The 27,950-nt window shown below is 45.9% G+C and overlaps 2 protein-coding genes across 4 annotated transcripts; one reads left to right on the top strand and one right to left on the bottom strand.

The window, feature by feature from the left end:
* On the top strand, window positions 1–15,906 carry CFAP100 (cilia and flagella associated protein 100). The gene is made up of 15 exons (XM_074603361.1): window positions 1–159; window positions 1,828–1,999; window positions 2,396–2,482; window positions 2,850–2,956; window positions 4,314–4,506; window positions 5,161–5,228; window positions 5,904–6,067; window positions 6,698–6,778; window positions 7,395–7,802; window positions 9,342–9,390; window positions 9,961–10,112; window positions 10,941–11,076; window positions 11,553–11,755; window positions 13,300–13,393; window positions 14,437–15,906. The coding sequence occupies exons 2-15, from the start codon at window positions 1,933–1,935 to the stop codon at window positions 14,581–14,583; spliced, it is 1,956 nt and encodes a 651-aa protein (XP_074459462.1). The 5' UTR covers window positions 1–159; window positions 1,828–1,932; the 3' UTR covers window positions 14,584–15,906.
* ZXDC (ZXD family zinc finger C) lies at window positions 15,131–27,878 on the bottom strand. 3 transcript variants are annotated; one of them, XR_012589410.1, is made up of 11 exons: window positions 26,480–27,878; window positions 25,824–25,976; window positions 24,779–24,857; window positions 24,526–24,656; window positions 23,838–24,008; window positions 22,570–23,255; window positions 21,795–21,879; window positions 19,794–19,966; window positions 18,363–18,464; window positions 17,089–17,347; window positions 15,131–16,945 (listed from the first exon to the last, which is right to left on the bottom strand). XR_012589410.1 is itself a non-coding variant. In XM_074603358.1 (10 exons), exons 1-10 carry the CDS (start codon window positions 27,570–27,572, stop codon window positions 17,261–17,263), a joined length of 2,760 nt encoding a protein of 919 aa, XP_074459459.1. In that variant the 5' UTR covers window positions 27,573–27,878; the 3' UTR covers window positions 15,131–17,260. The 3 variants fall into 3 exon arrangements, 1 of the variants encoding a protein (XP_074459459.1); XR_012589411.1 differs by having other exon boundaries at window positions 15,131–15,866; window positions 16,748–17,347; XM_074603358.1 differs by having other exon boundaries at window positions 15,131–17,347.
* Window positions 27,879–27,950: the final 72 nt, after the last annotated feature.

Genomic DNA, 27,950 nt, shown 5'->3' on the forward strand with positions numbered 1-27,950 from the left:
GCCTGCGGGTCGGATGCCGCCCGGCAACGGGAGTGCAGGTTTCCATGGCAGTGCAAACAAGAGACGGGGAAAGCCCGGAGCTGAGCCGACAGCCACATCCACCTCCACACCTGACCACGGCCGCCCTGCAGAAAGGAGCCCGGAGGAGCTCTTCTTTGGGTGAGAAACCAAAAAATAAAGGGGTGAGGGCAATCACAGCAATTTCTTTTCTGTTTTCGACATCTGATACAGTGTCTCGCTCAGGCAAGTGGAGGCGCTGGCGTGTGCCGCCAGGAAATCGCACGCACTGACCGTCTTCTCCCGTCGGCGAGGGGGGGGTATGTATTGGGAACTGGGACACATCTGTCCCTGGAAGAGTCGCTCTGTAGCTCAAAACCCGGAGTGGTTTCCCGGAAAGGATAATGAGCCTTCTCTGCAAGCGATGGTATCACTTAAATCATTTGAGCGTATAAAACATACGCTCACCCAGTGCTCTGAGAACATGGTGGATGGATTTTACTGAATTATTTTTTTAGACCTGTTGGCATATTTACTTTGGCATATTTTTTTCAGCGCAGCGGCTTGGTGCTAGGGAAAAGCACTGAATAAATGTTTCAGTAAATTAAAACCGTGAATGCCTTATCTATTGATTCCCATCCTACTGGCCTATTGGTATGTAGCTACTGAAACATAAAAATGTCAGAGGCAGTGAAATATATGCCAAATGGTTCTAGCAACAAAGCAGTTTCTTATTTGCATTATTGAGCTTAATAATTATAATTAGCACAACTAGTGCTTCTGTAGCTTTTGGCATTATTTGCAAAGCGATGCACAAACAATCTAGTAAAAAAACCCAACCACCTCAAACAAAAAACACCTTGATAAAATGAATATTTATAAGTTAATCTTAGAAACAGTTTCCCACACTTTGCTAAAATTATATTATAAAGCACTTCTTATCTCAGACGGTTGCACTGACAATTATTTTCCATATGCCAGTATCCTCTGTCTAGTCCTGCCTTTAAGTCCCATTCCCTGTAGCAGGAATTTAAATCAACACATGAAGAAGAAGATTTTTATGAGAAGGTTTTTAGATTACAGAAGCCAAGGTGTGCGCTAAGGGGGCTGAACCTCCAGGTGTTTGCTGCAACCACTCTGCATATTTCACAAAGTCTATTCAACTGAACGCTGCAGGCGTTTGACTGCTTTCCTACCCCTGCCCTGATGGGGTTTTCTCCAAAACTCACCCCATCAGCAGGGGTTGTGTTGTTCTAGGACGTAGATGAGGGGCCCCTAGAGAAAAATATCCCATTAAGCTATGCAGAGTTCAGAGGGACATGAAATCTAAGCGACCAGTCAAGGAGGCTTTTGGAAAAGGTACTTCAAGAACTGAAAAAGAGAGAGAGAACTTTTGGGATGGGTTCAAACAGCCTAAATTCTACCTCAGCCTCTGTGTCTCATCAACAGTGAAAGTCTGACACCTCCAAAGAATAAGGTACGAATTGGGCAGCTGCAGAAACACAGCCAACAGGAAACACAAAGCACCAAGGACGTACATGGAAATCAGGCCAGATGAGTTTAGCTCAAAATATATAAAAACTGGAGGCTGTTCGGTGCAAAAAACAATGCTCTAAAATAGCCTTAAGACTAGTGCAAGCGGAAGAGGATATTTTCTGCTGTATCTTATACCAGTGCAGATCAGGAATGGTCCCAGCAGCAGAACTGCATCAATTGAACTAATACCTCACTGGACCCAGCTTGCTGCCTTTGTCGATTAAAGGATAGCTTTAACAATGGTCTATCTGTTCTTTGTAAGTGAGATCATTACAATTATGCCTTTTCCCCTAGGACCCATAGCAAAGACTACAAAAAGAGACCGGATTCAGAGAAACAAAAACCCAACCTTCAACAGTTTGCCAGCCTAAAATTAAACACGACAGAGTTCCCCACAGCATGTCTGTGCCGTCCAACAATCATTCAGCCTTATCGCAAGGAACCCACGGTGCTGAAGCAATTACTGGTAAGAGCTTTAGGGAGTTAAAATGTTGCTTGTGAAGCAGCGATAGGATGAAAAAGTACGGGTGTGGATCAGAAGTGGAGATGTGGATGGAACAAGAGGCAAGGGACCCGAGTTGCTTGTTCTCTCCAAATGGTTTTGTCTTTACTTTCCCATCAGTGTGTGCGTGAGGACTGTGTTTTACACAGCTTTCACATAAGCCAGGGATAAACACCTCCTTTTTTGGGGTCAGAACACAAATATTTTCCAGTTTACTGAAGCTTTTTGTTAATTCCTACGGACACAAAAGGCTCAGTGGTTAAGATCCAGAAAGGCCCTAGGCCCATCACTGCTGTAAAACCTACTGCATCAGTTACTGGCACGTCCCAGCTGATTTGTTTGTGGTTTTCCTTGGACCAGGGTCAAAGATGCCATCTCTACATATAGAGTCAACATCTAAAAGTCTCTCTTCCAAATCTGGAACGGAAACTCAGCTTGTGCTGTCAGGTAAGGTCATGATGCTCTGGCAGCTTTTTGTCCTTAGGTCAAAGGAAAGGCCTGTATTCAGACTCTTCTGCCCACCATCAGATGAGGTGGGTAAAATAGCTCCAGACTTACAAAAATCCCTGGCTGAAATTCTGAGCCGATCAGCAGATATGGTCAAGTGACATAAACGATACAGAGGTCTCAGTTATGTCACCGGCTTGTTATAAGCCCTATCCAGCTCCCGGCTGTTGATTCAGCATCGTTAGACACCTGCAGCTGTGAGCACGGCTGCCCACCCTTCAGGCGTGATGCAGCAGATCAGAGGCCCTTGGCACTGGGGCCTGATATTCTGCCTCGTGTCTTCTACATCCTCATCCATTTTTTGCAGACAGCCCAGAAGAGGATGAAGAAAACCCAATGAAAAATCCTTTTACAATGCCTCCAGAAATAGACATTTTCTCAATAAGGAACAAGGAAAGAAAAAAGGCCAAGGCGGTATGTATACATGCTTTCAACCAATGGATCTACAAGCAGTTTACTAGGGCAGGCTACCAACCACTATAATACCAATATTTAGTGCATGAGAGAAATATTAGCTGCCAGATTCAGCTGAGATTCCCCCAGATCAACTTCAAGTCCACTGAAGTCCATGATGAGAGATTAACTTTACCAAGACCAGATCTGAGCACCGGCTTGCTGGTTGCTAGTGCAAAATCTGGATATTGTCACTTCGAGGTAGATTCGCCACACGTTCCTGTTCCTGGAGATCAGGCCGTGCTGTTAGCACTGATTTCTACACAAAGCTTTGGTGCAAGATCTCTTGGGTTTTCACTTCAACAGGGCTTTCTGCTTGGGAAGGTGTATTCCCATGTTTGATGTGATCTTCTTCTGAATGGCCAACAAAGTGACTGCCTAGGAAGAAGGACAGCATGGGTTTCATGCCTTTGGTTTCTCTAGATAAGATAGGGAATTCCAACCCATCAGACCAGAGAGCCAGGGCTCAGGAATGTCTCTTTCTTATTTCTGCAGTGGACTTTCCTTAGGGCGTACAAAGAGGGTGGGAAGTCAGGGAGAGATTGTCGCATCTTGGAGAGGTCTGAGCATTGCATGTGGTTGCAGAAGCCAGGCAGTAGTGTGGAAGCAAGAGGTCTTTGTTTCTAAGTCGCAAAGGGAGGTCTCCAAACAAGCTTAAGCAAGGCTCCTCACCTCACACTGATGGCTGAAATAGTCTGGTTTTCGCTTGGATTGAAGGTCACTATACAAATATGGGGAAGGGCTTAGGAAGAAGTGCACTAAGGATGTCTGCTGAGTGATGTCCTCAGCCTAACCCATGCCCAAACTGTGCAGACAGCAATGAATTGCACTTCAGCCCGTGTGAAAGCACTGAGCATGAACAACCTTTTACCCTCCAGGAAGCTCTGCAGTGGGTTTGGATAGATCCTCTCAATCTGAACTTGAAGGTTTACATGCCTTTGTGAAAGCTGGACTGAGTCGGTATTGAGTGTGGGCTGTCCTGTTGTTGTTCCCTTTTACTAGGGGACTTGAAGGATGAATCTCTGAAAATTTCCGTTCTCTCCCAGGAATAATTCAGGAAGGGAACTAGGTACAAACTGGCACAGCTGGTGGCTGGATGCAGAATACAAATCAACAAACCAATGAGAACAAATGCTAAGAAGTAGTGTTTTGGTTGACTCAAGACTGAATATTAGTCAGATAAACCAGGCAAACACGCATCAGCAGGGCATCAGCAGCCTGCAAATTTCTAGACTGTGAATAACCCCTCAAGTCTTTAAAAACCACAGCAAACAAAGTACATAATCAAAACGTCCATGTAACTGACTTCTCCTCATAGGAACGTGAAAGGATGAAGACCATGAAAATCCATGAGAAAATGACTTACTCCACTAAAATAAAAGCAAAGCAAAAAGGGTGCAGGAAAGCTCTGCAAAAGGAGGAAGAAGAGGAGGCCAGAAAACAGGCAACAAATGAAGAGAGACTGAAAGCTCTTCAGGAGACTCTGTCATGGAAGACAGCCACTAATAAAGGTAGGGAACTGTTACCATCTTTGCAGTGGTGCTGCTCAGCTGGGTAACAGCCTAAAGCAAAAATCGAAGAGGGGATGGGAGTAGCAGTTAGCTCTAGCCGACTTTGGTGGGCTGGGCTCTCGCAGACGCAATAGTTATATGCTGCATCTCACCAGCTTCTGTGTGTCTGGGCCATCTCCACCTCACGCATTTACATACAGAGCATGTGTCATCCCCACCACAGTAGCCTGGGTTCCACCATCCCCCTGCGGCCTTCACAGTAGCCGGGAGCTCTCAGAATGAGCTGTGAGTCTGCTGTTAGTTTGCAGGACCTTGTGTCATGGAGGTATTTCTACTAAGCTGACCCAAAGTTGGATTTTAGTGGATGTGGGCCTAAACTTTCTGCCTCTGACATGAGGAGTAGCTTTGCCATTAATGTCTAGAGGACATAGACTTTTGTAAGGACCAGATTCTCCACTCCATCCTACCTGGTCTTACTCCATGAAAGCCCTTATGAAACTCATCCTAAACAAGGTCAAAACTATAATAAACGGATCGGTATTGCTGGCTCCAGCACCAACCACACATGTGCTTGTGGCAGCCTACATACTTACTGTGTTTTGCCTTGGCCATATTTCCCCTACTAGTCTGATCAACTTTATATCCTAATTTCAGATAACCCATTAGAGAAGGAGACCTTCCATGACTACATAAATGACAGAAGAGAGATATTTTTACTTGAGGTACCTGGCTTTAAGAATGTTACTTTCTGTTCGTTTAATTATTCTTCCCTGTGTTGCTTTGTTTTTGGTTTTGGTTTTTTTTCCCCCTGAGATCCACTGCCTAGAGTTCACACCAAAGAGGCACACATCAGACCTCATGAACTGACTGGCCAAGTTCTGTGTTGAAGACACCCATAGTCTATAGCCCAGCAACCCCCAATCAAGAAAGAAACGAACATAGGTCATTTACACCATCCAGTAGCAGCCCTGCAACTATTTCATTCGTGAGACATGCAGATATACCAACCTTCTGGCTCTTGCTACCCCATAAATAAATTATAGCTGGGAGCCATTCTGAACTCAAAATAAAGGCGCCATGCTGGAACATCCCCGTTATCCATCCCTATTATTGTGCTGTAACACAACTGAATCAAACTTTGGCAGCCAGGAGTTAACGCAGTGCTGGGACTTCTGGATTCTGTCTTTAGTTTCACTGCTTATTTGCTATGTTACTTCTGAAGCACCTCCTGGCCTCTATGTACCTAGTTTGCACTAAGACACATACCTTGGTTCAAGATCCTTACCCTCTCGGCCAACAGCTATAAGGCAATAAGGTAACCAAGAACAAAGCTAAACCAATATACCTTTAAAACCAACCAACTGATGTGACTGTGTTGCCTTTTGGGTTCATTTCAGTATGCCATAGCAGTAAAGCGAGATGAGATTCAAAGGATGGAGAACATAGCAAAGACTGAGGAAAGAAAATTGGAAAAGGCTGAATACTACCTGGAGAAGGATGCTGCCATGTTTGCTGAGTTCCTGAAGGAGAACCATAAAAACTCTGTTCAAGCCCTGAAAATGTAATGGAAGTTGAGGGAACCATTTGTGTGCTCTTTTGTGCTGGACACAGGAGGTCTTTTGCTCGACCTCCCTGTGGGGTTTTGGCTAGCATCCATCCTCGAATGCTCTGTCTGAGTTTTCCCAGAGTTACAGTCCTGGTGGCACTTTCTCCCCACACATTCCATGAAAAAGAGGAAGGAGACCAATAGCTGGGGAAACATCTCACTGCAAAAGCCCTTGATTTGGCTGCAGCAAGGAACCTGCTGTTGACCCCACCATTTCTGTTCTTCTCACAACCCCCTTAGGAGAGGGAGAGGCTTCTGCCCAACCCCTCACAGCAGCAACAGTCCCTCTAAGTGAGGCAAACTTTGGTCCATTACAGGTATCACAAGGGCAGAGCAGCAATTGATGCTCAGCAGCAGCCAAATTAGGAAGGCCCTAACCTGGAAGCGTCACTGGGACCCCATACTCTCTTTGCCAGGGCAAGCAGGGCCTTCAGGCAGGAGCCAAGCATCACTCGGGCTACATCTATAAGAGAGATTTCTATCATTCCCCCCCCGCTTCTTTTTCTCTGTTTTACATGCACCCCAGTTCACTACCCACTTGCTGCTAAATTGTTTTATGGCTTACGTTGATGCGTTCTTCCCTAGTGCTGAAAAAGAAAGCACAGCAAAGACAAAGAAAATAACGGAGATCCAGGTGATCACTTCCCAAATGGAGAACCTCCAAAGGTAACAGTTGCACGCTATTCCTGCCTGGCCTTTAACAGCCCCTACGGTGCTATACCCCCATAGCCCTCGGCGAAAAAGATTTCCAAACATGTTAAATTTTAAGAGTCAAAATGTTTCAGCTTTTGTTTTCCAGATAACTGGCTTTTTTTTTTCTAAAACATATCAACTAGTTTTTTAATGGTATTTTTAAAAAGTATGAATATTCCAAAACTAAAATTAAATGCCTAGTCTTGGATTGAAAACCAAACAATACTAAGTAATGCATTTTGATGGTGACCTGGGGAAAGAAGAATTTAAAAAAAAAAAAAAAAAAGTAAATTCCCATTATGAGTTGAGCTGGCACGGTCTCTTGTTCCTTTTCAAGTAAAAATTCCCAAATTAGCAAGGCGCGTGCCACAGCAAGGGTCTGGCCACAGAGACGTGACCAGACAGCTCCCACATGGGGAACCACAGAGAGCACGCAGGGCAGGCTCCTATTTGTCTTTGCACGTTCATGAAGACATGTGCCCTCTTGTCCCTTCTCTGAGTGAAGGTGAATAGCAAGAGTTAGGAAGAACCTGTCCAAACAGGGGCTTTCCTCCCTGCTAACCCACTTTGTCCACTTCTCTCACCCCAGTGATATATCCAGATTCAAGAATACTCTGCAGAAGTACAAAATGTACAGGGACTTCCTCTACAAACTATCTCCAAAAGAGTGGCAAGAGGAACATGGAAAAAAGCACACAAAGGAAAAGGATTTGAAAACAGCAACCAAAGCTACCGAAGAAAGTGGCTCACCTAAAACCACTGCAGAGCAGGACAAGTGCCAGGGAAGAGCTGCCCACTCCTCACTAGGACAGCCCCACGCTCCAAATGTCCGTGTCGTCTTGTCTCCAGGCCAGGGTCTGACAGCCAGTCCCTATACTACCAGTCATATAGATCCACCAAATTCCCTGCCGCCTTCACAAAGTTTGGCAGTCATCTCACTACATGAGGTCAGGCCGCATCTCAAAAACTTCCCGAAGTCTCTACCAACAAGAAAACTGTAAGTACAAGACAATGCAAATGACAGACTTAAGTACAGTAGAGAGCACTCAACTGACCGGGAGTCGGTATAGAGGAAACCTGCTCCTCACCTTCACTGTGAGCATACCAACATCTCGGTCTTGCTGGAACAAATCCAAATACCAGTAGAAAGCCATTAGGTGTGCAAGTCAGTACCTGTGTACCTACTCCAACAGAGCTCCAACCTCAAATCCTCTGCTGACAGCCTGCCCAAAGAGTCTGGGCCTTGACCCCAGGAGGAATCATAGACCTTGGGCATCTGTAGCAAAGCTTCTCTGCGGCCTATTTGTGGCTGAGTTACTGGTTCACTCTGCTGGTCACAGCTGCCACGCAAATAGCTGCCTGTGGTTTTGCCATTAACGAAGGTCCAAGGTCACTGTAGACCCACATGGCGTTGACTGTCTACTTCCAGTAAGAGCCTTCAGATGGCAGATGCTGGGATGCAGGCACAGTGACGCTGCTGTGAGGTCGGCAGGGCCAGCCTGAGAAGAGCAGGGGCGGGTGGGAGTATGAGAAATGTACGGCCAGCTCCAGCTTCTTGAGGCAAAGAACGAAATTACCTGGAAAAGCAAAGCGTGAGTGGCTGGTGAGTCTCCTAAGGCCAAAAAAAAAGGCCATCAATAGAGTTTGAACTAAGTCATTGCTTGCAGGGTCGTTTCCTCCACCTCCACTCAGAGCATTGCCGGTGCCAGGTCCTCCCAGGCAGGGTTGCCATGTGCCACCCCTCGTGAAGCCACTGCAGTTACTGGGCTGCTGCCACATTGCAGGAACGATGTGGACACAAGCAAGACTGACATTAAGATGATGCAAATGGAGGTTTTTCACCCCTCCATGGCACAGGGTGACAGGTGCAAGTGAAGGGGATGAGCAGATTCTGCTCCCAGCATCAGTCAGGCACCTCATGCCTTGCTCTTCCAGCTCTTGTGCTGGCTTGTCCCTGGGGCTGAGCAGGGAAGAAAGAGGACACACTGCTGGTTAACGGTAGTGGTCTGTGCAGAGGAAGAAGCACTCAACAACCTTCTCCCAGGGCAGGTAAAACCTTCAGATTCCCATGGTGGCTACACCATGTCATTTAGGAGCAGTACCACATCCCACAGGGAGCACAAGGCTTTCTCTACACTTACCGTACTGCTGCCTGAGTCTTTTTAAAAAGGCTCCTGCCTCTGCCTTCCCATCGCCCAAGAGCCCAGTCTCCCATCAAGTTTAAAGGCAACACCCTCCGTGCAGGCTCATGCGTCATGTCCTGACCCTACTGGCCAGCAGAGCCCGGAGCAGCTCAAAGGGCAGTTTCCTTCTGGACAGACACAGCTCCCACGCTGCGTGCGTGCGTGTGTGACCCCTACCTCCTCCTGGCCCCCAAATAGCCCACAGCCACGGGGGGCCAAATGTGTGAACGTGCAAAGGACTATTCAGGAGCAAACAGCAACAGCAAACAACAACAGTGTTCGTAATTCACTAACAAGGTCTCCTTTGAGCTATCATTTCTCTAAGGGCCTGATACACAAAATGCTTTTTTCAGAAATTTACTGGAGGACACAGAGAGCGAAACCTGCTCGGACGAAGATGAGGTCAGAAGTCTCATCTTGAAATATTTACACTTTCTCTTTGTCCTGTGTCATTTATCGATGTTACTAATGTCTCTCACCTTCTAACCATTCATTATGGTATTACTGCAGCCATTAATTATAAATGTATGTTTATACATTCATAAATGTTCATGTTTTAGCAACATGTATTATAAATAACTTAGTTTAGCTTTGCCCCTCCACTTGCCAGAAACCTACCATCACCTCAAAGCTTGCCATCCCCCGACGAGATATGACATCATATAATAGGAGATTTTGAAATTAGTGAAGTTACTGGTTTATGTTGGAAATGGAAGTGTTCCCACTCACAGATGTTTGCACCACTTTTTACTCCCCAAAATGCGACTTGTTTTGGGGGTGAGCTACTGAGGTAGCATCAAGATACGCACATGACAGGAAGGTGGGAGACATTTGTACGTGGACAGTCATGAGCCTCCCTGCATGGGAGAGTATTCGAACAACCAGGGCTGGTGCAGACCAACCTCCATGTAGTTCAACGGAAAAGAAGCTAGAGGAGGACAAAAACTCATCACCATGTGTCTTCCATTCCAGGAGCCTGAGTTGTATTTCACTGATCCCCAACAACTGCTGTCTATTTTCACGGAGATGGAGGAAGAGAACTTGACTTTCATCCAGAATTCCCAGGAGACCGAGGAAAGTTTGGAAAAGGTCCAGCACACTTTCATCACCACACATGAAAGCATGTAAGTGTGATCCTGCTGGTGGCGGGAAGGAGTCCCTGTGCCCCGGCTTTCAAACATAAGTGACCCTCTCTTGCCCCCACTAGCACCTCGCCAGCAGGCTGCATGCTGCAGACCACACGTAACGCTGTTCACGCAGCACGTAACAAAGAGGCTCTTTCTCACACCTGAGAGCCCAGCCGCAGCCCACCCAACTCACCATCTTGTGAGCTCCTAGAAAGTGTCCTCCCTTCTACGTAATTCAGGAGATAGATAGGACTTGAGCTTGGGACTAGCTCCTTAGTCCTCAAGGCACAGGCTGGGGAACTGATGCATTTAGCATCCTGGAGTGAACATAAGCCAGAAGTATCCTGTAATTCTCATAACGGAAGATCAAAGGAAAAAACAAGGCATGTCCTGGAGTGATCCAGACCAGCACCTATTCTGACTCGATGCAAACCCTTCCTAGAGGAAGCCCGCAGGGAACCCAACTGTAATTGCAATATAGTATATCAATGGCAGGTAGACACATATTCCACTTTAAAGTGCAGCTTATCCCCTGGTGAAAGTTTTTAAATGGAACCTACTTGCCCCGCTGACTTATTAAAAAATCTTGAACATTTAACTATGCTACTCCTCCCTCCCCCCCACCAGCACAGTAACTGTTACTCCAGAAAAGCCCCAAGATCCCTCTGCTCTCAGAGATGTGGGTGCAAGTTCCCCAGAAACGGCGTGAAGTGTTACCTCCATCTGCCGGCAGCAGGAGGGACGGTCCAGGACGGAGAGCAGCAGAGGAGTGGCGTGTTTCAGAGGTGGCCTCTTCAAAATAATCTCCTTTCTCTTCTGGCCTAGGGAGAAGAAGTTAGAAGAGCTGAAACAGCAGGTAGTCACGCTGAGATCCTCTGTCGCCAAGGAAGAAAAGAGAGTAGCAGATCTGAAACTCAAAGTTCACCTCTTTACCTCTGGAGGACACGAAGCTGACGACCAGGTACATCCTGAGATCAAGGCAAGGGGGTTTAGCATGCACATAAACGGTTCCTCTCCACCAGCCATGTCCATCCTGGGAAGAAAGCAGACACAAGGTCGCACTGGGGAGGGATCAGCGCTGTATCTCAGCACTGGAGCTATAGTAAGGGCAGGTTCGGGGCACTGCTGAGGCAGCAAACTGGGGCAAATGTGTCTACTCCATGCAGCTGCTATGAGGTGGGAGAGGAGCTCACAGAGGCAACCGGGCAGCTGCAACCTGCCCCAGGCCACAGCAAAGCTGGGAAGATGAGACCGACAGAAGGACGGCTCAGTACAGCCATCTCTCCCAGCCACTGGTGATAAGCAAACTGGGAAACAAAGATTGAGTCTTGTTGAGGGAATTAAAGTCTGCTATTTTCCTTGGCTTTTGGAGGGATGATGCGGTTCTACTGGGCAGAACCCAGCTGTGTCTCTCACCGTATCTCCTCTCACATCTAGGACAAAACGCTCACAAGCCTGAACAAGAAGGTGCTAGAAGTCTATTGCCACTGCACTGGAGAAAGTGAGACAAAGCTGCAGACAGTGCAGATGCTAATGGTGATAGAAAAGCAGCTCAATGATTTATTGGATACCTTAGAGAGAATCCCACCAGCAAAGATAGAACAGGCTGAGAAAGCCAAAAAAGCGGAACAGAGAATGAGGTAAGACAAGACCCTCTTCTGGAAAGGGGACCTGTGTTTTCAAATGTCGACAGCCAAAAGCAAAGCCATTGAAAGAGCTAAATTTGTCAGATCAACCCGGGACACTATAACAGCACTCTGAAAGCCCGTGTGACCAATACATCCCACTTCACCTCTGTAAGGGTTTCACGTTCATAGTGCTCGTATCTCCCGATCAGCAAGCAGCAGCCCACAGCTCCCTTAGAAAAGACCTGGAAGCTGCATTAGAAAAGGCCAAAATCTGGAAGAAGAGAAAAAAGAACAAATCTCCTGAGCAAATTAACTGATGAGAATCACCATTTTAAGAAGAAAATTTGCAGTAACAACATTTAAACCGATTAAATAGAAAATTGCTCCTCTGTAGCTATTTAACACACAAAGTCTGACACGGCCCAGTATTTTGTCAGCCTTCAGTAGGTACATCAGGGCGCTTGTCAGCAATGCCAGCTTTCCAGTGTTCATCCTACAAAACTGTTAACTTTGTGTTATTGAATTAAAATAGCAACCAATTAACACAGTAAAATTAGCTTCTGAGATGAGACACGTGCCTCTTTGCTCAGTCACACACATGAAATTTCCCGACGCAAACAGCAGAGATGCAACTGGACAGCTGATGCTATCCTGGTTCTATTTGGCCATCCCCGGATGAGTCAGATCCAGCAGAGCAGGAAGGAAAAAAGAAAAAAAAAAAAAAGTAGTGGGAGGATTTAAAGCCAGAAGCGACATCTCCCTCCTACTCGCTCTTTCTCTGCATCTTTCTTCACCTTTGTAGTAGAAAGGGTGTGATGCTTCTTCCTGATGTGCTGTGAATGGTTTTGCACTCTTAACTTACCAAATAATTAAGACACACATTTATTTCACTCTGGGGATGAAGGACAAGAATTCAGGAAGGAATCTAACACTTCCCCCTCTGTCCCCCGCTCCCTTCCTCCAGAAAAAAGCAAAACCAACCAAACAGAAAAACCTTCAAAGAGCATTTAAAAATTTCCTGAAGATGACAAGGTTAAGAATTCATTTCCTCTCCGCTGCAGCATTCAATAGTTTGAGCCCGTTTCTGTTCCAGCGCTGTACTTCCACAGGGAGCCAGTTAACAGGATCCGCCTCCACTGTGCCCAGTTAGCTCCGTGGATGTAAAACCCTCCTGCTCCCCTCTGCACGGTACTGACTTGGTTGCACTGGTGAGAACTTAAGACACAGTAAGCATCGTTCACCCACAAAGCTGGTCCTGGTCAACCGTAGAGGCATAAATCACCTCCTAAAGGTGGTACAGAGCGTGTCTGTAACAGAACCCTCTGACATCTCCAATTGCAAAGCTTGACGTGCTTTTTCCTCCCCTCCCTCCAGAAAGAGTAGGATGAACCGCTCCAGGTGCTTCCCTCTCACCAGCAGCAAACTCCAGCATCAGCTGCAACCAAACCCCTGAGCTCCGGTGGTCTTACGCTGTTAGACAAGCTGCGCATCAAAAGCACTTCTGGCGTAGCTGCACATCACGTCTAACCCATCCTTCATTTGTTTCCCTTCAAAAGGCTCAGAGAGGAAAAGCTCAGACAACAGAAGCAGCAGCAAGAGGAAAGATTGCAACGGGCCCTGGAAAGATCACAGGCAACTATAAAAAAAAGGGTAAGTGCAGTAATCCACAGGAACACCTCGCCTCAACAGCCCGCTTCGGAGAAGCTGGGAGTACTGGAACATGAAGCGTTTAAGGGAAGAGCGTTACTCGGAGTCTCCATAGCGGGTGGGGAGGGCACACGCGCTCAGGTGCATCAGACCTGTAACCTGGGCTACAGCTTACGCAACTGCTGGGAAGTCAGTTGTGCCGAGAGTTATTGCAGCTCAGCGTCCTTCCGTTGTCCTTCTCCTATCCTTGTGTCCTGCTCACGTGGCCCCTCCGTTACTTGCCAATTTTCTCATTTAGCTCATTTCAACTTGTTAACCTAGCAGTATTAAAAAAATACATAATAAAAATATTAAAAATAATATTAAAATATAAAAAAAAATTAAAAAATACATATTATTTCAGTATTATGAAAATCAGCAAAAGAGGAACAGGGCAGCACCAGGAGCCCCCCAAGAGCAGCAAGCCCCTAGACCAGTTCAGCCTCACCATCAAACCATACCTTTTTTTGGCATGTTCTGCATCATCCCAAACTGAGCTTTGGCCTCTCAGGAGGCACCACGTGGAGCTTCAGGCCATGGCTCCGGCTGCACGTTTCAGAGGCCGACAGGATGGTGAGGACATCCCAGTTCTGCCATGCACCAAGCCGGTGACAGCATGGGCAACTGAGAACAGGCACCGTTAAGTCTCTGCCCCTCTACCCAAGATAAAATAAGAGGGTTCTACAGGCTCCAACAGGTATTTCTTTGGACTTCCAGCTTCCCGTCCTCTTGAGATCACACAAATAAGGCTTTAGTCAGAAAACACTGGCAGGTGGAATAATATCTTGTAGGTGGTGAAGCACTCACACACACATGGCCTTAAGGTGCTTGATGCTTGTTTTTTAATAGAAAAAAGGCATTTAATAGGCACACTGAAACTGCCTAGAAAACGCAGCAAGGGGCCACGGCCCCCCACAGCTGCGTGAAGCCGTTTTGACAGCATCTGCACAATTGGGACACGCTGCTCCTGCACAGCACTGACACACGCGCCTCCTCTTCCTCTGCAGAGCGGCAGGAGGCTGGTGTTTCGTTCCAACCCACCTACCAGGAAGGAGAAGAAAAAGCAGAGCCAAGAAAAAATGGATAAGGAGAAGGAAGAACAACTCTATTATTTCACCTGGCAGCACAGCCTTAACCACAGCATGGAGGGCTGATGCTGCTCTAGAAAAACATGTTTTTTTTCATAGATGTACAGTCTGTTAATCTTTGCTCAGTTGATGAACTTCATGGTCCCGTGGAATTCCCTATCTTCTCCTACCCCAAGACACCAGGGAAAGCTCTCGTCTTAGGCAACCACTCTCCCCTCCCATTGATCTTCTGCCTAAGAAAAGAAATTAAAATTCTCTCATTTTGCTTCTCAGGCTCCTGCTAGCAATGCTTTTCTCATTCAGTTTTTGACACAAATAGCACTATCCCTACAATCCCGATGAGTGAGATTTATCGCAGTCCTGGGTAACAATCTTTGTTATGGCAGGACTAAGCCAGGCACCTGCCAGACATTTGTTATAATCACAAATCTGTTGCAGGACTATAAAAAACAAAGGCTATGCTTTAATCCAAAGGATGGGTTTCATTAGAGACTTTGCCCCACTACTGTGGAGAAGAATCAAAGGAAAAACACGAGCTTTGCATAGATCAAGACGCTAACAATTAGCTTTATGTCAGATGCATCCTTACAAAGAACAATACCCGGTGACAAACTGACCGTAAAAAAAAGCTTTATTAACCCTTTTGCACCAGCAGTTCTTCAGGTATCCATTGCCAGCAATGGAGTTCAAGCCAAGTGATCCAATTTTCGGCCCCATGAGGTTAGCACTTTACATTCACTTACAAAGCTGAGTGAGGTACATTTTCAGAAGTAGAAAGATTCGGTTGCAAGTCCCATAAAAAGATGGAGTGTTCCTTGGCCATTTTAACAGATGAAGAACTGGTATGGTCCTTGAGAACAGAATAATGCAGGCATCGGGAGCTCAAGGTATCTCAGCTTCCAGGAAGAACATGGTGACCACTAGCGCAAGACCCAGGCGTTCCCCTTCACATGATTCCTACTCAACCTTTTTTACCTCTTAGGAGTGGACTCCACGCTGCAGTCACAGCTACCAGGTAGAAGATCTCATCTACCAATTAGTTTGGTTTGGAAACCCAACCTGAGAGGGTTAAGAGATTCCCTGGACATAAGCTGTAAACTCAGGATGAGAGGAACAGAGAGACCTCAATGCTCAGTTAAGCTAAAGATAGAAAAATAAAACTGGTTCAACCAGAGGATAGAATACTGCCTACAAATCCGGATCTGAAGTTGAATGTAACCTGTATACTCTTTTTTTCCTCCCCAAGTCTTCAACGAAAAAAGCATTTATCTGGACACATACATAGTTCAAAAGGCACAGGAAGTAAAAGCATTTCTGAATGACCTCGTGTGAATTCAACATCAGTATAACTGTAAAATAAATAAATATGTGCAAGATTAGAAAGATCACAACGTTCTTCTGCATGACATATCTTATTTTGTAAAAAAATTACACATACGTGCATACACACACACCTCATTGAGAATAAAAAACAGTACATACACCCTTTTATCAAACTCCTATACATAATTTTATAGGCATTCAGTACATCACCATAAGAAACATTTAAATTACTACCTTAAAACGTAACCAAAGGTGGTTTGTTTTTTTTTTTTTTCCTATACAACCCTATACTTATTTAGTTGTCTGCAATCCAGGTAAGTACAGTACATACAACCTCTCCCCCGGCCCCCAAGAGAAACTGCAGTTTTTCAGTGGGGCAAATCTTCCTAGGTAACGATTCTTTTCCTCTCATAGAATACTCTGACAACTGCATATTCTGTAAACCAGCCGGTGCACGTGACAGTCTGGGATAGCAATAAAGAACAAGTGTTAACAGTGTTCAATCGTGGGGAAAAAAAACCCCAACACCAAAATAAAAAGATAGCGGCCAGTTTACAGGTAACTTGGCAGCAGTTTATAGATGAGATAAAATCAAGGTGCTTAAATTTACATGACAGTCAACATTCCTCCCAAAAAAAGGGAACACAAAGATAAAACGAACCTCTCTCAGATGCTGTTGGACTCTTAGCTAATCACTTACAGTGAGCACAGTTCTATTGCAGTTTTCTTTTTCAAGTTTTGCTGGAAGAATTCAGCAAAATATTTGGGACGCAGGAGCAAGGAAAGGGAGAAACTCAACATGAGCTACAAACTGATTCACAGCTAAGTTAACATTTAGAATCTAGCTTTCTAAAACAAAGATTTTAGAGCATCTCATTTTCATGGCATAGGACATTAGTTTTGTTACCTGTGACACTTTGTTCCAGTTTTCTGCCAAAACACAGGGGCCGAAACAATTATATTTTTGTGTGTGAAAAACACTTGCAAATTTTAGCTCAATTCCTCAACGCCACTGGCTCCAGCAGGAGACCAACGGAAGAAGAGTTTTAACTGACGTAGGCAGGATTATAAATCTGTACTTGTTAGCTGTAGAATACTTGCTTTCCTGTGAAAACAGTAAATATTACCTCAGTTTGAAGTTTAATACAGTACTTCTCCCTGAAACAACACTGTACAGCAGTCCGCCTCAGCCTCTCCCACCACAAGGCAGACAGGGTATCTTACACAGGCACATCAAGTGGGATTTACATTTTTTAAGAAAATCTTTCAGCTGCAACTGTCCTTAGCAAATTGCAAAGAGTGCAACCATAATCCAGTACTCCTCATTTTCGTATTTTCCTTGGAAAAAGACCCACAGTTATCTCATTCTGTCAAGACATGATTGCCCAATTTGTTTTCAAGTAGCTGTTCTTAATAACGGTCATTCCAGATCCTGTAAGTTTATTGTGCTTCCAGTGAACTGAGAGTTATCAGAACCTGCATCATCTTCAGCGGAATTGTGTGGCTCCTGTTGAAGCAAACAGAGAGCATGAAGAGTTCAGTGCTTTCACCTCTAGATGCTTTTAACGCTTGTCAGTAAGATTTACCTTGGCATTTACCCAAGAGCAGAGAAATGCTTCGAATGGTTTAGAGGAAACCCAAAGCTTTCCTACGTCGGGGACGCACTCAAACAGTGCTGCTCCAGTTTCTCTTTGGAACACTTCAGATGAGCATTACTAACGGACTATTTGCTTTTCCTCTATTAACTCTCTACCATGGTCAACGATCCTCATACTTCTAGGTTTATCATAGTAAAGTGCTCCTCTCAAATACAAAGGCTTTATTTTCTATCCAGGAGAAGCACGCTTGGTAATAAGTGCACTGCAGACTTTGTCAAAACCAAAGCCCCACATGGTCAAGTAGCAAATGTGATTAATGTGATTTATATACATTCATTATAATCATTCATTGCTCCTCGGTTCTCAGCTGCTCCTGCTCGCTAACATGCAGTATACCGGAACAGCAGATAACAAAACATTTACGCAGGAAGTTATATGAAGCTTTCTGCATTCAAACACCACCGACACTCACTAGTTAACATGGGCAAGTAGTGAAATGAAAGCAAGCAGGCATTTTAATCTAACTGCCGTCCCCATGTAGATACCGCTCTGAAATCTAGGGTCAAGATTTTACTTCCCACCCTTCCTGTAGCCTGTTACAGATCAATTATGATCCTCTTTCTTGACCACTTAATATCCCCAGGATGGGATCAGGAAAACAAGGATGAGACACTTCAGAAATAAATGAGCAACAATTTAGTTTTCATTACTCAGTAACTGATGAAGAAAAACAACCACCTATGACATGTCAAAGGTTGGTAACGTACACAAGACAAATCTTGCAGCGCTCCGCTGCAGCTCTCCGCTGACTACTTCTTCTAAGTTAAATTAACCTCCCAATGGAAAACAAGCTATTTTCATTAGGCAGAACACCAGCATTCACAGTAAACTCTCTTCACTTTCAATGGCTCTGACATGCTGTACCTGAAGTATGTGAACAGGTAAATCCACTGTGAGCTGAGAATGTGACGAGGAGGACTGAGAGCTCAGTGGAAAGGGCAAGTCTCCCTCTCCCGGGGAATCATCCTGTGAATGCAGAAACATGATGAGATTACAAGAACCCCCCCCAAGCATCTCAGCACAACACGGCAAATTTCACTCTGCCTCACAACCTTAAAAAATCTGATAAAGCTACTGCACCTTCCTAGTAAGGCCTAGATCCAGAAAGATACGCGAAAGAGAACTGCCACTTCAATCTGAACCTAGCTCAGTATTCAACCTATTATCCTATCATCATCAACTCCAAAGACTGGCAAGATCTGAAAAGGAAGGAAGGAAAGAATGGTTCATCTTCCAACAAATGCAACACTCAGAAATACGTGACAATTTTCATCGTGTTGTGTGAAGCTGATAGTTAACATAAAGGTTACAAACATTTGCACCCACCAGAAAACTAGACAGAGGGAGAACTCTGCCTATTGCTTCCTCCATACTGTATGTTCTTGGGAACAAAGTGGAACAAACTTACCCTCTCTCTGGATACTATACAGATATACACCTGGACAAAAACTTATTACCCGCCACGCTCCACTGATCAGTCCACATGGATGGCTAGGTATTTTTAGGAAAAAAAAAAAAATCTTCAACTTTATTTCAACAGTTCAGAGAACCAGAAGTTTAGGCTAAAACTTTATTTTGTGGGAATGTCTGTGTGCCAGTCTCGTTTACCTTGTAAATGAGAGAGAAGTGGAGTAATGTAAGAATTGGGTGGGGGGGTGTCAACGAAGAAAAAGACTGGAGGAAAAAGATACTCCCATGCAAACCCTAAGTAATGCATGCTACTAATCCTTTCCTTTTGGAAGAACAATTACCCCATACTCTGGAACAGGAATGTGGCATCTGTTTTGCTGCTCATAACTGCCTGTCCAAACTGTGAAAATCTTAAGCCCTGGAAGGATCACAACTCTCACGTGCAAAATGGAAGTTTGCTAAAAGTCTTGGTTCCATCACAGTGTTGCCTGCAGCAAGTGCATTCAGCGTATTAAGTTTACAGGATGTTCCCTCCAGTTTCAGTGCCTGTATGTTCAAGGCTGGAGTGAATACTAGTACTGAACCAAATATAAACATCTCACCCATTTCCACAATGCATCCATTTGGGCCCCCAGCAGTTGTATGATTGAACCAGCTCTGTTTTCAGGCATTTCTAGACCTCTATAAAGCCAGTTTCATACAAACTTCCCACAAAGTGCTTCCTGTGGGCAAATGCCCTCATGGCCACAGTACATACTGCAGATTTTAAGATCTCATCTAGGGGCAGCAGTACCCAAGTTCACAGACAGTCAGTCAGATTCTTCCACAAATGTGCCAGTTTGGGTAACAGAGAAGATGAGCATATTTTTCCTCCTCAGCTCTTACCTGAAGAAGCTGAATTTGCACATACTGGGCTCCAGTGGCAGGGTCCCTTATTGTCAGACCTCCGTTTGGCAGAACTATGTTGCCACCCAGCCGACTGCCAGGATTGGATGATGAAAAGTTGGTAGGGCTTACTTTACCGCCCTTGCTTTTCCTCTGACCAGAGCCAGATGCCCCTAAAAGAGAGAAATGTTTATATTTAGATGGTCAGAAGCAATTTGCCAAAGTTTCCCACTAGTATTTTTCAATTTTCTGCAGTTATTTACATTACACAGCAAATGCCTGGCACAGCGCAATATAATTAAGCACTACCTGATAACTGCTAAAAGGCCAGACGGCAATCAGCTGATGAACTCCAACTGCTGACTGAGCATCTCAATGCCATCAAAACCACATCACAAACTGCTAAGCTTAGGGCTCACCTCCGTGGCAGCACAGAAATATCAGCATATTTGTGGAGTTATAGAAAGGAATCAGGAAGTAGAACTGCATTTTCTATTTTTAATTTTGCAACTCACTTCCTGAGAAGTCATGTACATAATTTTTCCAAACCATAGAAAGAGCATAGTGAAGCTCGTCTATTTCCAGAAAGATTTCAAGGACTATTAGGTAGAACAGGCTACAGAAGTACAACTATCAGAACCTTAAGCATTTTTCAGTTTAAAACAAAATGAACTAGCTGCTTGTATCACAAACTGAAAACCAAAAACTTAATCAAAATAAATGTAAAGATACAATCCTGTCAGCTGTTTCAGGTTGGTTTTGGTTTGTTTGTGGGTTTTATTTGTTTTTTAAATTCATAGTAAATGAAAGGCTTGGATAACATCTTTTTAAACACTGAACTTCCTTCTACAGTGTTCATTCAACCTAGGTAAAGCAATTAGAAATACAAGACTTTTTAGACCACTTTGAGAAGCACATAGTAGCACTAAGGCAACACCTGGTGAAAAGTGGACTACTGGGAGTCTTGAGTAGGAACAGAAACAGGAATTTTCTCAGGTCATTTTAGGAGACATGCAGACTAAGTGAAATCATCTTTTCAAACAGATGTCCAAAAGACAAGTTTGATGATACAGGCACATGTTTGATAATACAAGCACACTTAGAACTAGCTTCATAAAGCACTTATCCTTCTGTGTGATTTGCTGAACCAGACAGAATTTACGCAGGTATGCCTTTTACAACTACAGAAACATGCCAGTGCTCAATTCAGAACTAGTCTCTTAACTCGCCTTAAAAATTACGACCCTGATTTTCAGAGATGGAAGGTATTAAGAGACAGCTCGGAAAAACTAAACTATATAGATATGTATGATATTCTACCCCAGCCCCAAGGGTAGACACAACTCAAATGCCTGAGCTCATACAAGTCTAGTGAGCCACAGACCACGTTTGATCTGACAAAGTAATGGTGTATAATTCACATCAGACAGCTATGAGTCAAACTACAGTTTAAGAGAAAGAGGATACATCTGAAATCATGACCTAAACCTCACCCTGCGCAAGAACTCTCCACATGGCTAAAATCTGAGAGAGGGGTGTGAATTTTCTACATAATTAAGAAATAAATCCATTAACACTGCATATACACTGTTACTAAGTGAAACACAGAAGCAAATCCAGCTGATGTTTTCATTGTCTGTACTGAGTAAAAGAGAACCCACCAGGTAAGACCAAAAGCATAAACAATGGAAAGCAAAGTGATCTTAATTTTTTTTTTGTTTTAATAAGAAAACAAAAAGCAGATGAAGACATGAAGGGGTAGTGTCTTGTTAATAATCATGAAACATATGGTGCCGATTTCTTTGTAAACTTACCATGAATTTGGTATTGCACAGAACGTGATTATCCTGAGTAACAGATGGTACACCACACGCACAATTATTTTAACTAGCAATAAACCGGATGGGATATTTAAGAATGTGCTCAGATACCTGCTGCTATTTTACTGCCAAAACCCATAAGTAATTGTATTCATTAAACTTAACATTAATGGCTTCTCACCTGTGCTGCTCCCATTCCCTTTTTGTTTTCTTTTCTTGGCTAGCTGAATGGCTCTGTAGTCTGTTCTGGCAGACCCACTGCTCTCCTATTAAAAAAAAATTAAAAGACAATCAGCACAGACTAATGAGTTCGCTGTTGCACTTATCTTTTACACCACAAACATTGATTTCTAGTTTCCCATGCTCTTCTGATTAAAGTTTCAATAAATTCCCTGTACGTACTTGTCTGGAGTTCAACAGGAGGAAGCTGGCTCCACATTCCTAAGTGTTTAGATTTTAACAGGGTAAACATTTACTTTGTAATGTAAATAAACAGTTAAGTCTGCAGTACCATAGTAAAGCAGAAAGGGAAGAATACTTAAAATGGGAACGAGGACTGAGATGAAAATGTTTCAGTCACTCTCCCAGCCCGAATCTCTCCCTGGAACAAAATGCACAAAACATACCACCTATTCTTGCATATTCTTGTAAATTCCATTTCACCCTCAGACAGATGGCCTCTTATTTGTTAATCACTTATCTTGAAAGGTTCTCACTTAACTCTCCCCACCAGGAATTCCAGTATTTCTTAAAAGAACTTATCACCACACCGAATCTACTTCTGACAACATAGAATTCAACATAAACTTCTACATCCTTCATCAAAAAAAGCCAAAATGCATGATCCGCAAAATCTGAGAGAAAGATCTCCCTATAAGGTATAAGTAGCGATGGATATCCCTAAAGTCAGGGCATCTCAGTCATACAGGGGTAAAATGAATACAGTTATTGCATACCAAAAATGAGCTGCCAGTCACTGGGCCAAGATCCATTTCTTTCTGTGCACTGTAGCTCCCTGGAGGGTTGGAAAAGACAAACTGCGTCACAACTTTGCTGCCCTCTTGTTGACCAACAACGTCCGAGCTAGGAAGCAAATTCCGTTCCACTTTAGTTGGTGTTAGTAACTCAGGCACCGCGGTACTGCTGAGGCTACTCGAAGGAGTCAAAGTGGCTGTGTCGATTGTTAAATTATTGCTGGACGTCAAACCGTGCACCTCTTGACTGGAATTCCTCACCGACAGAGATGCTAGTGAGCCCAATGCTTCCGCATTGACAGTCTGTACATCATCCAAATTTAAAGTGCTTTGCTGTAGAACTGTCGCACCAGTTCCCAGCAAGAGAGAGCTGTCCAGGCTCTGCGGCATATCGCTGCTAGCCACCAGGATCAAGGGATCGACTGCCTGGCTTAAAGAATTGTTACTGACAGGGAGGTTTCCTCCGAGTGTTGAGCCCACCGAAGCAACATCGATAGTCACAATTCCAGAGTTCACTAGCGCCATGTCTGTTCCAATTCCAGAATTGTTACTAGACACGTTGGAGAACAGGGATACGAGGTCTATGTTGCTGAGATCGCTCTGTCCCGGACTAGTGAGTTCACTGCTGGGTGTCAGGGAGCTGGTTGCTTCAAGCTGAGTTAGGAGATCTGGAAGAGAAGAGTTTAGTTATAAGACAGACCTTTCATCAGACAATGGGGAAGAAATGTAATTTTCAGTGATCAAGGGAGGAAGCTTAAAACTCTAGATTCTCAGCCTGCTAAAACTTCCCAACTTCCCTGAAAGCAGATTTAAGGAAAGAAGCTTACTGAAATAAGTTCACTCCTTTACTGAGAGATTTCAGTTACAAAAGCACTTGCCAAAAGATAATGCTAAGGCAGTCCAGACTAAGTTAGGTTGTGAAGGAGTGGAACAAGAAGTGCAAAAAGAAGTGTTTTTACTCCTCACTCGTATTTTACAGATGGCACGGAGAAAGACAAGCTCTATTTCATCCAAAAAAGCTGCAACTTCTCACAATTTCACACAGGTCAAGCTCAAGTCTCACTTTCCAATACTCAGTTACAGGTCCCACTGAAACTTTTCGGGGGGAACAAGCAACTCCAATCTCAGTGAAGATTCTGCCATTCATATCAATGGGGCTCGGATTTCAACATCAGTAAATACACATTTTCCTTAATAAAACATTTAGGTTTTCCATTAGACTCTCCTATAGCTTGAAACAAATACGTTACCTGGGCTGAAGTTGTGCTGTTTGACCATATGCGTCTTCATACTGTGTTTGGAAGTGAACAATTTATTACAGCTGGACACAGGGCAACGAGTCTTTAATGAGTCCACATCCTGAAGATGTTTTTTGGAGTGAATGTACAGACTACTTCGTGCTGAAAATTTTGCACAACAACCTGCAAGAACGTACACAAGGCTTTAAAGTTTCATCTAACTTCAATTTGATGTTCATATTTAGCATCTTAACAAAACAAATCAGAGTAGCTCTGCAGAACTCTATCTGCCATTTTGCAGTGCCTGTGCATACCTTCAAAGGAATTAGCAGAAAGCCAACAACCTGTTTGAAGAAATTCAACAACCTATTTCTGACAACAAGAAACTCTTATATCATTCAGTGTAATGCACAACCTTTCCCTGCTACGGCATCTTAAATGTAAGCTCTTCATGACGACTGCTGGCAAAAACCATTAAAAGAGGAAACAATCACCAACTAGATCTGCTTTACGTTATGAAGCAGAATATTCCAGATCAGACCCAAAATCTTTGTTCCTGGACTCCTGCTGAAGTAATGGAGGTAGTGCTAAGAGTGCTGATGAATCAAGTGAAAAAGCTTGCATATGGGGAAAAGGCACACAATCTTCAGGCCATATACACACTAATACCCAGGTAACACATACAAGAGTGGAACAATACCTTCTACGGGACACTCAAACGGCTTTGTACCAAGGTGAGTTATACTGTGTCCTTTCAAGTGTTCTGCCCTTGTGAATGACTTCCCACAGCCTTCTACTGGGCACATAAACCTCCTGTCATCTTCGTGTTTCCTACAAGGGAAGGAAATTGCCGTTAGCAGTGATTAAATCCACTGCTGCTGAAGTACTGGAAGAAAAACAAACAAACAAACAAACAGCAAGCAACTTAGGACAGTATAATCAGAAAAGGCTACCTTTTATGTCTCAGCAGCTTGGACATACTGGTGAAAGACCAGCCACAACCTTCAAAGTCACAGATAAAAGGCCTTTCACCTTAAGCAAAGAAAGATTACATTAATAATCTAATACAGAAATACACACTGCTACTAGAAAACCTGAAAAGTTGCTTAAATTGAATTAATTTAAGACAAAACGACTCAACAACCCTCTCCTGCAATCTACCGCAGAGCACTGCAGTGTCCCTTCCCTCTGGTACAATCTGAGCCTTCTTTAACCCAAGGCCATTGCATCTTTAACTATGTATGAGGGAGCGGATAATTATCAATCCATCTCGTATTACTCTGAGCTATCTTGAAAGTGAAGTATTCATTAACCAATAACAGCATTATTCAAAACAGGAACACAACTAAAGTGTTTTTTTCCTGTTTCCATGGCCAGTGGAATACAATACAGTGAAGTATGCGAAGTCGGTTTCCATCACATCTATGAACTTTCACTTAACAAAAGTGATACTTTAAAACAAACAAACAAAAACAAAACCCACACTGTAAAGCCATGAAACCAGGAAAATGGAGGACAGTAGAGAGTACACACAACTAACTTTCAAACATTAAAAGACGGGATTTCAGCTTAGCAGTGGTCCTTGCAAGTCAGGAGTGCTTGCTTGAGTTGAAATTTATCTTCTTGCTGTTCCAAACCTTGGTACATATATTCCACACATTCTGAGAGTTTTTTAGCCATTTGTGTTGACCAAGATTATTATTTACCCAATGTTTTCAATGCCTACAAACTTGGGAACAGAGCTGGGATAATTTTTCTGAACAGAGCTCACATGCTAAAAGCCACAGCTCGCGCATCCATAGCCACTTCGCATTTGGCAAGCTCATTGAGCAGACTCCCACCCCAGAAGGCCAAGAATCAAACTTTTTCACTGACACCAACTAATTCATGTCACTCTTTCTCCCTTCATGACTTCCAGTTTTTCCATGAAACTGAAGCCCACTCTCTACATATTATCTTCTGTGTACTTCTCCATCTACAAGTCATACTCATAAATACCTGTGTGACTCCTCATGTGGATTTTCAGCCGGCAGGCTTTGTCATACTGCTTGTTACAGCCAGGGAACGAACAGGAGAACTGCTCTTGCTCTCTGAAGTGGGCTCGGTTATGGGAGAATAATGCACTCACTGTGATAAATGTTCTTTCACAGCCTGGGGACAGAAGGGAAACAGCACATCAGTTTGATACAAATCTGAATCAGGAAATCTGGATCCTTTTCTCCCTCCCAACTTGTAGTATGGGACTTTCGTGATCCTTTTTCCAGCATATTACATCCTGGCACACAGGAAAACCAAACAGCACAATCCTAAACTACATCACTCCCAGGGATTACAATTATTTAGACAAGGTGGGCAATCAAAACACGGACAGCCCGGTTTAAGGCACACCGCTGAAGATTTGTGCTGTGACTTAAGGCATTTCCCCACGCCAGCACAAAGCCACGTGTAAGCGAAGGCTCAGCATCCTGCAGCTGCCAAACTTTCCCTCTTTATAACCGAGGTGGCGTGGAGCCGGGGGACCTTCCTCAAGACCCTGAGGGTGACCCGGGGGGGACGGAAGGGGTAGCTGGGAGGAAAGGCGAGCTGAGCCGCAGGGATCCTACCCTCACCTCGGAAAGGGGAGGGAGGGGAACCAAGCCCCGGCGGCGGCTTACCGGGGAAGTCGCAGCGGTAGGGCCGCTCGGGCTCCAGGTGGCTGCGGCGGCGGTGGGCGGCGAGGCGGGCGGCGCTGGGGAAGCGCTGCCCGCAGGCCTCGCACTTGTGCGCCGCCTCCTGCTCGTGGGCGCGGCTGTGGGCCCGCAGGTTGTAGACGGTGGTGAAGCGCTTGGAGCAGCCCGGCGCCGGGCAGGCGAAGGGCCGCAGCTTGTCGTGCGAGTGCAGGTGCCGCCGCAGCTTGTAGGCCGTGGCGAACGACCAGGCGCAGCCCGGTACCGGGCAGCTGAAGGGCCGCGCCGCCGACCCCGCCGCCCCCCGGCCGTCCTCCCCGCCGCCGTGCGCTGAGAGGCGGTGCAGCCGCAACTGCTGCTTTCGGGGAAAAGCCTCGCCGCAGCGCGGCTCCGGGCAGGGGAAGGCCGGCGGCGAGCGCGGCCGCGGCCCGCCCGGCGGCTCGGCGGGGCTGGCGGCGGGGGGCGGCGGCGGCGGAGGGGCGGGCGGCGGCGGCGCGGAGCCCGCGGCCTGCTCGGCGCCGGGCCCCAGCGTCAGGACGCCGTTCTCGATGCGCACCACCAGGCTCTGGTTGTTGATGGTGATGGTCCCCGAGAAGGAGCCGTCCTCCGCCCCGCCATCGCCGCCGGCGGGGGGCAGCGGTGGCGGCGGCGGGGGAGGAGGAGGCGGCGGCGGGGCCGAGCCGGGGGCCTCCTCCGGCGGCTCGGTGGCCGGCGGGCCGGGCTGGGCGCGCGCCGCTTCGCCACCGCCCGGACCGGCCTCGGCCGCGCCGCGCACCACGTTGAAGACGAGTAGGAGCCCGTCGTTGTCGGGCGCGGGCCCCGCCGGCGGCGCGCAAGGGCTGGGCGCCGGGCTGGCGCCGGGCTCCGGCTTCTCCTCCACCAGCAGCACCGGGAAGCTCACGTAGAGGCCCGACGCGGTGGTGCTGGCGGCGGAGGAGGTGGAGGCGGCGGCGGCCGCCGGCTCCCAGTCGGGCGGCGGCGGCGGGCGGCGCGGGGCGGCGGGCGGCGCGGCGGGGCCGCCATGTTGGGCGCCGGGCCTGGCCCGGGCCGCCTCCGCGGCGGGCAGCCCCTGCGTTTCCATCTTGGGGGTCCCTGTAGCAGCGGCTGAAACCGGAGCCGCGGGGCGGGGCCGGCGCGGGCAAGCGGGGAAACACGGAGCGCGGCGGTACGGAGCGGGTGCGGCACGGGAGGCGCTGGGGAAACCCGGAGCGCGGAATGCAGGACGGGGCGGAGCGGGGCCCGGGCCGGCTGGGGCCGGCCCGGGGTCACTTGGGCTCCTCTCCCCCGCGGGACGGGTGCCCCCGTGGTTGTCGCACACTAGAGAGCCGCTGCACAGCGGCTTGTACCTTTAATTCCCCTCGACAGTCGAAGTGGCGTAGTTGGAATTATTTCAGTATTCAGGGATTATACGAGACCTCTGCACAAGCGAGACCCCAGCTGGAGTGCCACGTCCAGTTCT

This window comes from Larus michahellis, chromosome 10, assembly GCF_964199755.1.
Source record: "Larus michahellis chromosome 10, bLarMic1.1, whole genome shotgun sequence".
NCBI classification, from domain to species: domain Eukaryota; kingdom Metazoa; phylum Chordata; class Aves; order Charadriiformes; family Laridae; genus Larus; species Larus michahellis.

Excerpts from the sequence above, each read along its gene's own strand:
- CFAP100 (XM_074603361.1), top strand. The coding sequence starts at position 1,933 with ATGTCTGTGCCGTCCAACAATCATTCAGCCTTATCGCAAGGAACCCAC. Across the intron at positions 5,229-5,903 it reads GAGAGATATTTTTACTTGAG|TATGCCATAGCAGTAAAGCG; the intron begins GTACCTGGCTTT and ends GGTTCATTTCAG. Across the intron at positions 9,391-9,960 it reads CCTGCTCGGACGAAGATGAG|GAGCCTGAGTTGTATTTCAC; the intron begins GTCAGAAGTCTC and ends CTTCCATTCCAG.
- ZXDC (XM_074603358.1), bottom strand. The coding sequence starts at position 27,572 with ATGGAAACGCAGGGGCTGCCCGCCGCGGAGGCGGCCCGGGCCAGGCCC. Across the intron at positions 21,880-22,569 it reads TGACTGGCAGCTCATTTTTG|GAGAGCAGTGGGTCTGCCAG; the intron begins GTATGCAATAAC and ends TTTTTTTAATAG. Across the intron at positions 17,348-18,362 it reads TACCTGTTCACATACTTCAG|GAGCCACACAATTCCGCTGA; the intron begins GTACAGCATGTC and ends TTGCTTCAACAG.